Here is a 13,834-nt window from a genome sequence, read left to right as displayed (position 1 = left end):
CCGAGGCGGGTCCTCATTCGGGTTCAGCGGGTCTGATGTCAGGCCCGGAGACTGGTACTGCCAATGTGGAGCCCACAACTTTGCTAGCCGTTCCAGCTGCTTCAAGTGCAATGCTTTTAAGGATGAGTCTGCTGTAAGCGGTGGCTTTGATGGTGGCGATATGCCACGTTCGAGGGGCTTTGGGCTCGGTGGCGGTGCCGGTGGCGGTCCCCGCAGCGGTTGGAAATCTGGTGACTGGATTTGCAACAGGTTGTTATTCTTGTTCTTGCTTATCTTTTTTCGTTTTTGGTTTGTGACCTTTGAAAGACAACATTTTTTGCACAACTTGCTCCTGCTTTAACTGGCAAAAGTACAAGGATCATGTTAGATGACGGTAGTGGCGGTTTAAGATTTTGTCTGTATACCTACTAGTAGATATACGAACATGCACCTTCATATATGTCAGCTATTTGGTTCTCTCTGTCAAACACAGTGGTGGTCTTCTCATTATGCGCCACGCAGCCATCATTTTTTTTTTCAATAAAAAAGAATACTTTTGACAGCATCCTGTTATATTTTGTCATATCTTTTGAACCTGTGTTCATTTTATGAGTGTTGCAAACTAATAACTAACTAGGCATGTTAATGGTTTTCGTCGATAGGTCTGGCTGCAATGAGCACAACTTTGCTAGCAGGATGGAATGCTTTCGATGCAATGCGCCACGAGATTCAGGTAATGGAGCTCATATTCTTAAATTCTTCTGAAGTTTGTTGTGTTCTTCTTTTCTTTATCTTGGGGCTTTAAGGGTGCGAGGAGAGGCTTATGTTCCATACCCTGATACAATCTTGTGAAAATTTTTTATTTATTTTCAGGCACTGAAGTCTAAAGGATACCGCCAAGAGAACTTGATGAGATGAGATCAGAGATGATGATAATAGTAGTAATCCCAAGTTATTACTAGTTTTGCAACAAAACCCAGCTTTCTCCCCTTTTGATGTTCTTTTTTTCTTTGGAGTCATCTAATGGAAGTGTCTCTATCTTTTTTTTTTCTTTTTTTTTTCCTCTTCTTTTTTCATCCTTTCGTTTGCTTTGAAAGTTTGTGCCGTCCCCGTCACCGCTACCCTATTTTCTTCTACCCTCGCACTTTTTTTTAAGTATAACCTTGTAGTTTGTGTTGAGAGTGTCTTTGTAAGTCTTTGGAGGAGAGGGGGTCCTTAAGCTTATTAAGGAGTCTTTTCTTCCTATTCTATCAATGATGATATGACACTGTTCTAGCTAATGCTTTGTTTGTGACTAGTAACCGATGAGATGTGCTCTCAAACTCATAACGCAATTTGTCTAAGGGATGTCTCCCACTTGAATCTATGCTTTCAATTCTCAACCAATGCGTATGAACCGTTGAATATTTGGTGTGGGGTGAGAAGATTCAAGGAATATCTGTGTCACTTTTTGCTTTTAAGGACTTGAATGATGAAATGTGTGATGTTTATGATTTAAAAAAAAAAGAAGTAAATGCATCAACTACAGGGGGATGATCCGATGGTTGGGAGGTTTCAATATGACTCACTGTCTTGGGTTCATTTTAAAGCCAGGGTATCCCCAAAATAAATAATAAATAAATAAATAAGAAACAAAGAAGGAAAAGAAAAAGGGGAAAAAAAAGGAAAAAGGAAATGCTGTTCTTAGAGGGCATTGTTTATACGAAACAAATCATAATTGTTTAAATCTATTATGATTAGGAAGGAAAGTGTGATATATGTTGTGATTCAAAACTGAAATAATGAGATGTTATGTTGGTCTTGTGTATATATCATATCTTAGTCGAACTCAATGCATGAAATATTCTTTGAATGGCGCATGTTTGATGATTCACTCATATTCAGGAAGAATTGAATGAAAGTTGGGCACTGCCGTCAACATCTTTGATGGAAAATGCTTGCGTATCTTTAAAATCACATTTATTATTGAACATTTAATAGCTATACATGTAGGCAAAGCAATCCTTAAGCCATCTCCAACCCATCGTACCAAAATGATGCAAATTTTGCACCAAAATGGTGCAAAAGTCACATCAAACAGTAATTCATCTCCAACCCACTGCACCATTTTTTGCACCAAAAAAAAAAAAAATCTCAGAATATTCCTTTTTATCTACTTTTATATTATTATTTTTATTCCCTATATTTTTAACTATTTCAACAATTAACCCCACATATCAAATTTTATTTTTTTCACATGTTTTTCAAACAAAATGATTTATTACTTAAAAATTAAACTAATAAAATAATAAAATATTATTTTATCAATTAAAATAACTTGATTACTAAAATAACCTAGATTTATTATTGATATTGCCAAAATATTACATTTAAGAAAACAACAGAAAATAAAATACAAGAAAATAATTAAACATTAACAACAATATAAAAATTACAAATTTAATATGCACTTAACTACCTGAGTTAGTGTATTCCTCCCATAGATGATCTATCAATGCATTACGATGCGCAATATGGGCATCTTTATCCTTGATTTGTTTGTAACGTGCAATAAATTGATTAAATATTATAGTTTCATCTGCTACAATATCAACTTCTGGTGTTGGTGCTTCCCTCACTTCTTGAATTGGTGCATAAATATCATCTTCATCCTCGATTATCATATTGTGCATAATAATGCATGCAGTCATTATGTTATGTAATACATATTTTTTTCAAAAACGTGCTGATCCTGCCACAATTGCAAATCGTGATTGGAGAACACCGAATGCACATTCTACATATTTTCTACATGCTTCCTGTTTCATGTCAAAATATTTTTTTCTTCCTACCTTATGGCTGTTGGATTGTTTGTACAATAGTAGCACATTTTGGATATATATCATCAGCTAAATAATAACCCATATTATATTCTTTTCCTTGAATAACATAGTGAACGGGAGGAGCAATATCTTGAGCTAGATTAGAAAAAAGATTAGATGACTCCAACACATTGATATCATTATTGGTGTCTGGCATACCAAAATATGTGTGCCATATCCAAAGATCATAATCTGCTGCAGCTTCAAGGATAATAGTTGGTGACCCACTATGTCCTGCGTATTGTCCAGACCATGCCGTTGGATAATTTTTTTATTTCCAATGCATACAATCAAGACGTCTTAACATTCCTGGAAAACCATATTTTTTACCAATATAGAGTAGCCTAGCTATATCATTAGCGTTAGGTGTTCATAGATACCGCTCTACGAATATCTCCACCATAGCACGATAAAAATTTGTCATACTTTCAATTGCTGTTGACTCATCTATTTTAACGTATTCGTCCGTAGCATCAACTGGTAGACCGTATGCCAACATGCAAAAACAGCTGTTACTTTCTGTAACGGTGATAATCTCATTCTACCAAGTCCATCACTTTGTTGTTGGAAGTAATAGTCATGATCTTTCACTGCATCAATAATACAAAGGAACAAACTTCTTGACATCCGATATCGACGACGAAACATATCTTCTCCAAAATATGGATTATCAGCAAAGTAATCTATGACCAAATTCTGATGCGCAGTTTCCCGATCACGGTTGATCACTGCATGACCAGGAATCGAGCCACCATGGATCGGTTGGTAGTTTTGTTGACGTAAATTGTTAGCGAGGATCATATTGTTGTTGATGTACTCACAAATTACTTCTTTGGTTTCATCAATCTCTGCAATGATATTGGACACAAAATTATCATCATCCGAAGATGAAGATGATGATAAATATGATGGACCTCCAGCATCGAAATTTATTTTTGAAGTAAGAAAAGAATGATTGAAGTATGCAGAAATGGAGAATAATAATTTTAACACAATAACGAATAATTGTGTGGAGGTACCTAATCTAGTATGCTATTTATAAAACTTTGCTTAGTTGTATACGTTGAACAATGTGTAAAGCTGAGCTAATTTCAGGAAATGCTTTCTAGCTGTTATCAATTTGTCACAAAATTCAAATTTGCTTAACTGTATACGTTGGACAATGTGTAAAGCTGAGCTAATTTCAAAAAATAATTCCCACTCATATAAAGTTTTCACACAATTCAAGGAATGCTTAGTTGTGTATACGTGACAATGTGTAAAGCTGAGCTGATTTTAGAAAATGATTCTCACTCATATAGATATTTTACACAATTCAATGAATGTTTAGCTGTATACGTTGGAAAATGTGTAAAGTTGAGCTGATTTCAGAAAATGATCCCCACTCATATAAAGCTTTCACACAATTCAATGAATGCTTAGCCGTGTATACGTTGGACAATGTGTACAGCTGAGCTAATTTCAAAAAATAATTCCCACTCATATAGATCTTTCACACAATTCAATGAATGCTTAACTGTATACGTTGGACAATGTGTAAAGCTGAGCTGATTTCAGAAAATGATTCCCATTCATATAGATCTTTCACACCATTCAATGAATGCTTAGTTGTATACGTCGGACAATGTGTAAAGCTGAGCTAATTTCAGAAAATGATTCCCACCGACAACATTGGACAATGTGTAAAGCTGATCAGTTTGTACACAACGATTCAATTCAAATGTTGATCACCGACAAATTCAAATTCAAACAAAAAAAACAAATTTGGATTGGCTATAAATAATATTCACGAATTCTACTTCAAACCACCCAATTCGAAGTATTTCTTCAAAGTATTTCTAATCTCCAAACCAACCACTTTTTTAAAAAAAAATGTCTGTTCGATCATCTGGATACACAGTTACTGAAGATGTGCTCCTTTGTCAAGTATTCATGGATATTTCTCAAGACCCTATTATCGGTAGAAACCAGTCTCGAGATGCATTTTGGTCTCGTGTGGAAGACAAATACAATGAACTTCGAGATCAGCATTTTGAGGTGCATACGAGCCGATCAATTCGTTCTCGAATGGGAATCATAAGTAATAAAGTAAGGAAATTGAATGATTGCTTGAGACAAGTAGAGAATCTGAATCCAAGTGGTGCTTCAGATGAAGATATTGTAAGTATTCTATTAATTATCTTTTAAAATTTATTATTATTGTTGAAATACATAACTTGATGTTCACTATAATTTATAGTTAGTTCGAGCAAAGATGTTATTTATGCAAGAACCAAAGTACAAAAAAGGTTTCAAATTTGATCATGTCTGGAATATGGTTAAAAAATTTAAAAATTTAAAGATGATGTGCCCACAGCAAGATAAGTTGGTCGAAGACAACCCCAAAGTGTGAACGTCAACTTGTCACAATCAGATAATCTCACTCCGGATTCTCCTATATCAACATCTCTTGGACTGTCATCATTTACTCCACCTGAACGACCTATTGGGTAAAAAAAAGTCAAATTGAAAAGAAAAAATGATGATCATGAGTCAAGTATAGTGGACTCCATCGATACAATAACAACCAACTTATAGATAGGTTAGACAAGGCGAGTTTGGACAGACAAGTAGCATTTGATAACAAAAAAGATAGCCATGAAAAAAGATAGAGATGAATAGAAAATTATAATGAAAGATTTGAATTCCATTGTTGATCTAAACGTATGTGAGTACGTTCGAGCTCAACAGATTAAAATAATACAAAAAAAGAAATCAACAAGAACAAAGACCTGCTTCTAATTTTAGCAATTATTTCAATGATATTGGACACTCTGAATCCGATCTACCAGATTATTGAGAGTTGCTTGTCCATCTTGTTATATGTTTATTTTGTATTTTATGTTTTATTTTAATAAAGTTTTATATTATGTGTGTCAGTTTTTATATGTTATGTATTTCTGTTTTATTTTAATAAAGTTTTATATTATGTGTGTCAGTTTTTATATGTTATGTATTTCAGATATGTAATTTATATTTGAATTATGTATTAGGATTGCTCTTTATATTTTTAATTTATATTCCATGGGACTTTACTTATAATGTCTAGATTTTTATATTATAATTAATAATAATGTCTTTTAAATTTTAACATTATTTCCATTTAAAAAAAAATATTTTGTTCAAATTATACAATTAGGGTAAAATTATAAATTTTAAATATTTTTGGGGTTGTTTTATAAATTTAATAAAACAATTGGGGTCAAATTGTAAATACATAAAATTAAAAGGTAAAAAAACTAAAAAAATAGTAATGCGATGATGAACAGTGTGACGCCAAATATGGCGTCACATTGTTCGTCACCGCTAAAATGCCGCAACGATTGCGACTGGGTTGGAGATCAAACGCAGCGGCAAATGCACTTTTTGCTGCATTTTACCGCTGCATTGGAGATAGCCTTAGGATTCTTTATTTTCTGGCTCTTGTAACGACTTTACAAGGGTTCCTAGATTGTGGTTTTTCCATAGTGTTTCCTCAATAACCTAATGGGCCAAAAGTTTGGTAACATACATTCATCAATGTTCCCTCTCAACTTCCATCGGTTTAGACTTTTTGTTCTTTTAACAAGATTCTTATCCTTTTTAAGTCTAGCTTTATGTAACTTCAGCTTTAGTCTTAGCTTCCATCACACTTTTGTATAAATAAGGCTATAAGAATAAAGAGGGACTTTATTGGTGTTACCCTTGTTGGAAGATTTATCCAAATAAATCCATGTGTTAAATGAGAAATAATAGAATTAATAGCCTATTAAGAGGGAATAAGTTGGATCTTAATGAGATATTATTCGGGCTAGTTAATGGTCATTGTTTGGATTAATGATGAATTAATTTGGATTAAATTGAGGCTGATTTGAGTAAAGGTGATTGCAAAAACAATCCTCCTCATGCTATCAACTTTGAGTGTTTCATGTGACTTTACGAATATTATTCTAGGGTGGCAGTTACTATCATACCTGTTGACCCAACCCAAACCATCCTGATAGTGAGAGTTTAATCGATTCATTTTGATTTATCTAATTAATCAAATAAACAATGTGGAAAAAACACCCCTCCAATATTTGATCTGTACTTCAATTAGTCAGATGACATCAATTGAGATACGCGAGACATAACTAATTTATTAATTATATTATATACTATGAGGGTGTTTGGAGAGGCTTATTTTTTAGTCAAACTAGCTTTTTCATTTCTATCTGTTTGGTAAAATATCTAATAAGTTAGCTTATAAGTCACATTTTAAAAAGCTGATATGCCATAGTTTTTTAAAAACTAACTTATAAGCTTATTTAAAAAAATCTAGGTTTGACCAAAACAAATTATTATTCTACTCAAACAATTTTTATAGTATTGTTATCAAAAAAGCCAAAAGCCATTAAAAGCTAGCATAATTTAAAAGCTTAAAAAAATAAGTCTTCCCAAACACCCTCTGTATGTTAAAGTCATGGTAAAATTATGTTAAGGCCCCAAAAATTAAAGTTGCATGTTGTCCAACCCCAAGCATTATTTCTATTGTGTATTGGCTCCAAATAAAATGGGTTTTTGTGCTTCAGTCCCCATTAATAGTACCCAAGAAAAAACCTAAAAAAAATCAAAAATATAAATCTTCTCCTCTTTCTCTCTCTCTCTCTCTCTCTCTCTCTCTCTCTCTCTCTCTCTCTCTCTCTCTCTCTCACACACACACACACACACACACATGGAGATCACAACAATGGTGAAATTTCTCCTTTCTCTTCCCCATCCTAACTCAACCATCTCCCTAAATCCTCCTCCGCCAGTGCCCTTGCTGCTCCTCCCTCCTCTCCTCCTCCTCTCTCCTAACTCTAACCTTAACTTTAACATTCACGATTTCTCCTCTCTCCTCTTATCCTAACCCTAATGTTCCTCCTCTCTCCCTCTTCCTCCTCTTCCCCTCTGACCTCGCCATCTCCCTCTCCTGCCTCTCCCTCTACCACCACCGACCTTGTGTGCACCCTCTGACAACTCCATCTCCCTCTCTTTCCCCCCCTCCCGCCACCATCAACCTCGAGGACACCCTTTGACACCACATTCTTCATCTCCCGCCCCCTCCGCTATCACTGACCTTGAGTGCACCCTGCCATGTCCCTTTTCCACCTCCCCCTGACCACTACCAACCTTGAGTGCATCCGCAACTAGTTTTATTCTAATGACAACAATAAGATCTCCTCCTTCGAGCTCACCGCTATCTTCTCTTTCCTCAACCACCCCCACTCCTCTAATCTTTCTCACATGATGGTCACGATCACCATCTCCTTTGTCAAACTCCCTCCTCCTATCCTCGCTTTCGCTAACTCCACTATCAATCTCCTTATCGAACAATCTCACATCCTCAAAACCATCTACGACCTCCTCTCCTCCCCCCTCCAACTTTTCTCTCAAAAAAAATTCCATGATTGGATTATTTGTAATTTTATTTCCTAGCGATAGATTGGAGCTTGCTTATATAATTTTTAATTGAAATGGATGAGTGAGATTTGGTTTCTTGGAGTAGTATGTTAAATGGGTATAAGATATGTGGCGGTTTGGAGATTGCTTGTAAAGTATTTGATGAAATGCCAAGGAGAGATGTAATTTTTTGGACTGTGATAGTAACAGGTCATGTACAATGAGAATATCCTGGAGATCTCACAGTGTAGTTGTGTGTACGTAAACATCAAACTCGACAAAACATTATAATTGTATGAGTTGATTGTGAATAATGAAGGATTAGCAGTGAATCTTACTTAGCCGATGTTGAGTTTTCTTTTTGGATGTTAAGCTTATAGCATAACTCTAAAGTTTATAAAATGAATGCTAATTCTAAACGTTGAGTGTTAAGTCTACCCATTGATTGTTAAGTTTACACATTAGTTATTAAGTTTACCAATTGTATGTTAACTATATAGATTAGCAATTAATTTTAACAAATGAATATCGATATATGAATACCTAGATATTACTCTAAAATTATCATTTTTAATAGTTATACTAAAACCTTAACAGGTACACCATAACCATAACAAGTATGATATAAAATGAATGCTAGTAAGCTCCCATGTGTCATTTCTCTTGATTGCCTCGATCTCGTCATCCATGGCTTTTCTCCACTTGTCTTCTTGAGAAGCTTCTTCGTAGCTGACCGGATCACATTCTGTAAACAAGCAGAATAGTGTGTAGTCCTCTATCATCTTGGTAGGTTCTGTATCATCGTACAGATCTCTTAGGCTTCTCGTCCTCCTTGTTGCTCTCCTTGAAGAGCTTCCTTCACTTGAGCTGAATGGTGATGATGTCGGCGTCGATGTTGGGGTTGATGGAGCTAGACTATTTGGTGGACATTGTTCTGCTCTTCCAACTTCCTGCAAGTCATCTTCATTATCTTCAAAGAACATACCTTTAATATTTTTATCTTCATCGGTCCATTTCTAATAATCTTCTTCATCGAACTCCACGTCTCTTGAAATGATCATCTTCTTTGTAACTGGATTGTAGAGCTTGTATGCTTTTGTCCTCCTCTCGTGCCCAACGAATATACACTTTTCTCCTCGATCGTTCAGCTTCTTTCTTTTCTGCTCCGGGATGTGTGCATATGAGATGCACCCAAACACCTTCAGGTGGTTGATACTTGGCTTGATGTTGCTCCAGGTCTCCAGTGGTGTATTGAACTTGACGCTCTTTGTTGGACAATGGTTGAGGAGGTAAACAACACAATCTATGACTTCAGCCCAGTAAGTCTTCGGCAAGTACTTGATTTTTAACATGCTTCTGGCCATGTTTAGAATGGTACGATTCTTCCACTCCACTATGTTATTCTGTTGTGGTGTGTAGGCGGTTGTGAGCTGATGGATTATCCCGTGCTGCTTGTTGAAGTTGTCGAACGCCTTTGATGTGTACTCTCCACCTCGATCTGATCGCAACACCTTGATGTGATAGTCGATTTGCTTTTCCACCATCTCCTTGAATTCTTTGAATTTCTCAATGGCTTCGGATTTCTCTTTCAAGAAGTAAATCCAGGTTTTTCTATTATAATCATCAATAAATGTGAGAAAGTATCTATTTCCTCTAAGTGAAACAACATCAAATAGTCCTGCAATGTATGTAAGTACCAGTTATAGCAACTTCGTTGCTCGTCTAGACTTTCCAACTTCAAAACTTCTTCTATGTTGTTTGCCCTTCATATAGCCTTCGCATAGCTGGTTCAGATGGTTGATCTGCGACAGTCCTTTCACCATTTTCTCCTTCCACAGAAGACTCATGCCACTGAATGCGAGATGCCCGAATCATAGATGCTAGAGCCAAGTCTCAGCTTTTATGATTGTCTTCGGGCACTTGACAGAGTCAGTATGAATATTTAAGGTAAACAGTCTATTTCTAGGCATGTTCACCTTTGCAATAACTTCATTTTTGTTCTTAATAGTGAGGGCAAGGTCTTTTAGATGTATATCATAGCCTCTTTCAATGAACTGACCTAGAATCAAAATATTATTTTGTAATGCTGGAATATAGTAGACGTCAGAGATATACATGTTCTCGCCCGTCTTTGTCTGGATCATTATCTTGCCCTTGCCCTTTACTGGAATCTTTGACTGATCTCCAAAAGTGTCATCTCCATGCATCGTCTCATTCAGCTCGGTAAAGAACTCCTTGATGCCGCACATATGGTTATTGACATCTGAATCCAGATACCAGACATCTTGATTCTTGCTTTCACTCTCCTGGTACGTCCGCAGGACTGTTGAAGTGTTTGGCTGCTCCCTTTCTACAAAGCTACTTCTTTCTACCACTTGATTCGATTTCTCCTAACATTCATAGTTGAGATGGCCGTATCTCTTGCATTTGTAACACTGTGGCTGAGATTTATCCTCTTGGTAACTTCTTCCTCGTCCTCGTGCGCTACGACCTCTTCCTCGATCGAACGACCTTGTTGGAAGTTTGAGCCACCTCGAAAAGAGCATCTGCCTCTATAGCCTCCACGTCCTCTTTGACTATCTTCTTTGATAGTCATCTTACTATGCAAGCCTTGATCTAGTTTATCCGCTTGATTTGAACTGATGTTTATATCTTGTTCATAAGCTTACAGAGAACCTTGCAGCTCATCAATAGAAACCTCGGAAAGATCTTTAGACTCTTGTATTGCGGGGATAATATATTTGACTTTAGAGTCTAAAGTCCTAAGTATTTTCTCCATAATTCTAACATCGTTAATTTCTTCTCCATTTCTCTTCATTTGATTAGTTATTGTCTGAACTCTACTAAAATAGTCTGATATTGATTCTGTAGCTTTCATTTTAAATTTTCAAATTCAACTCTTAATGCTTGGATGTGTACTTTTTTGGCTCTTTCCGCAACTTGATAGGATTTTTGTAAAATCTCCCATGCTTCTTTAGAGGACAGAGCATTGGAAATCTTCTCAAACGCTGATTCATCTATACCTTTGAATATTAGAAAATAGGAACAAAGCCTTTTTGTCTCTTTTTCTGACCTCATTCAGCTCACTCTTCTGTGTGGCGGTGAGAGTTGCTTCTGCTGCAGGTGACTTCGGTTCAGTGTAGCCATTCTCCACGATCTACCACAAGTCTTGCGAGCGGAGCAAGACTTTCATCTGGATACTCCAGTTGTCGTAATTGGTCTTCATCAGCTTCGGAATCTCTGGCTGGATCATGTTCGCCATCTCGTACACGAGCACCTTCGATTGGCTCGGCTAGATCGAACGAGGCTTTGATATCACTTTGATGGAATTTGTGGACTCAAAAAGAGGCTTTGGATAAAAATTCTTGGACAATGGTGGGGTTAACAAAAATTCATTTGATTCAAATAAGGAAGTACAACTTTCTCACAAAAGACTACACCTCTCTTTTTGTTACAAGTTACTCTCACACCTACACACTCGCACACTAACTTTCTAGCGATCACATTCTTTCAGATCATCCATCAATCTCCATAACTCACCAGCAACATAAATAACGCATTAAATAAATAAATTTTAGCTGCATTAATTATGCATAACACTTTTATTTAATCAAATAAATTAACATTTAAATCTAACTCACGACAAATTGGTGCTAGATTCAACTTTGACATTATGCCCTCCGCACTTTCAACCTTTCACAAGCTTCTCCCTTTACACAACCGGACTAAAACGCACTCCGATCCAAATAATTGAGATGGGGGATCAACATCGCCGCGTGGCATTCCGCCGATGTTGGGCACGCCCGGTCGCCTAGGATGTGTCGGCCAGTGTGGATTCTGTGGGCGACAGCACTGAAACGCCCGGGTGAGGTCTAGGCTCTAGCCGTCTAGGCCATGCTTTGGGCAAAAAATAGCGGGAATTTTTGTTGTATATATGCGTGATTTTTTTTAACTATGATTGTGCTTGCTACGCTTTACTTACGACTGTTTATAGGCCGAAGCCCAATTAAGGGCTGGTTTTTTATTTTATCTCATTTGTTTCTTCACATCTGTCTAAATAATGGGCCAGATCCATATCTGTCATAACCATTGAGCCTTTAATACAAATCGGGCGGGCGATGAATAAAAAAATTTGCTTTTTCTGATTTAGACTCTAGAGAGTACGTGTTGGGCGGGTTCCATTTCTATCATAGCCTTTGAGCAAAATAGTATTATTATATTTAAAATAATATAAAAACATTTAGTAGCTATATTTTATTCGACAATTTTAAAACTATTACCTCATTTATCTCTAAAATTTTAAAACATTAAAATTGGTGGAATCCTAAAGGTACAGAAAATTAACATGTGACATACTATAAAAACACAAAAAAAGTTGTTGAGTTCTGGTTTTAGTTGGAGCGGATTGTGGGTATAAATGCATTATGAAACAAGTTGATAAGGTTTTAATGATAAAGTTAATTATAGGTGTGGGGTATAACAAGAAAACCATCTAATTCTAATTCCTTTAACAGAATTTCACTCTCCTAAATATCGTCACCTAAGTAGATGAACGAATTTGCAAGAAAATTAATGATTTGATTGACTAATAAGCGAATACTAAGATCGAGGGACTGTTTGGCAATCAAAGATAATTTAAGAGACAAATATGCAATTACCTTATATCTTATTTGCCGACAAGTTTGTACACCAAATAAATCTAAAATTTTCGGTGTACCACTGGCACAATGGTTATTATTTCAATTTTTTTTTCTCTCAGCACATTTGCAGGAACCGAAGAATTTTGATGGCACAAAGTGTAAATGACATACATTTATAAAACAACACCATACTCTTTTGAGAAGTTGGAGACTTTTAATATAAGGTATCTGTGTCAATAGGATAGACAAATCCCTCAATTTTTTTTTTTTGAAAATTTATGTGTTTGTTGTTAGATCAAAAAAAAGATAAACTTTTGCTTTAAGAGATAAAACTATAATCAATCCCAAGATTGATTCATGTCAAATTATTGAGATAATTGAGAAGATGTGAAACCATACCCGAATCCATAAAGTATGATGTGATTTTTGAGTTTTGAGATGCAGATCTTTCGAATCTTGTATGTATATCCTCATTAGAGAAACCCTAATCTTTCTAAAGATAAAAAATCAGAAAGAGATTATACGTAGAGATTTGGGGAGCCACAACCCTATTTATAACTGATACAAGTTATTCATAATTATCAATTCAGCCAATCATAGAATTAATAATTATATTTGGTCTCTACACATAGGAGACCCATACTTTAATTATGCATTAATGGTCCAAACCCTAAATCATATCACTTTAATGAGGCAATCTTGATTGATAGCACATAATACATATTTAGTTAATATTATTGGCCTATATATTAGATTTAAATCCATCATTTGTAATCCAAGGACGGCTAGGATGGAGTATGAATGGAGGGAGGCGAAAACTTGGTTTCGTGAGCGAAGCTCTATCCAGTTTGACAGTTTTTGAGGATTGAAGATGTTGATTACTTGTTTTGCCCTTTATACTAATAAATAAAT

General features: G+C 35.7%; 1 protein-coding gene across 1 annotated transcript in view; it reads left to right on the top strand.

Annotated features, from left to right (window-relative positions):
• Positions 1-1,259, top strand: part of LOC109828765 (TATA-binding protein-associated factor 2N-like) — a 1,597-nt gene extending 338 nt beyond the window's left edge. Inside the window, 4 exon segments of the mRNA XM_020395686.1 lie at positions 1-8; positions 10-249; positions 642-712; positions 853-1,259. The exon segment at positions 1-8 is cut by the window's left edge and continues 80 nt beyond it. Coding sequence (XP_020251275.1) covers positions 1-8; positions 10-249; positions 642-712; positions 853-866 — 333 coding nt within the window. The 3' untranslated portion in view covers positions 867-1,259.

This window comes from Asparagus officinalis, chromosome 1, assembly GCF_001876935.1.
Source record: "Asparagus officinalis chromosome 1, Aspof.V1, whole genome shotgun sequence".
Classification (NCBI taxonomy): Eukaryota; Viridiplantae; Streptophyta; class Magnoliopsida; order Asparagales; family Asparagaceae; genus Asparagus; species Asparagus officinalis.
Note: the sequence above shows the minus strand (reverse complement) of the source record. Positions and strands in the feature narration are given on the sequence as shown.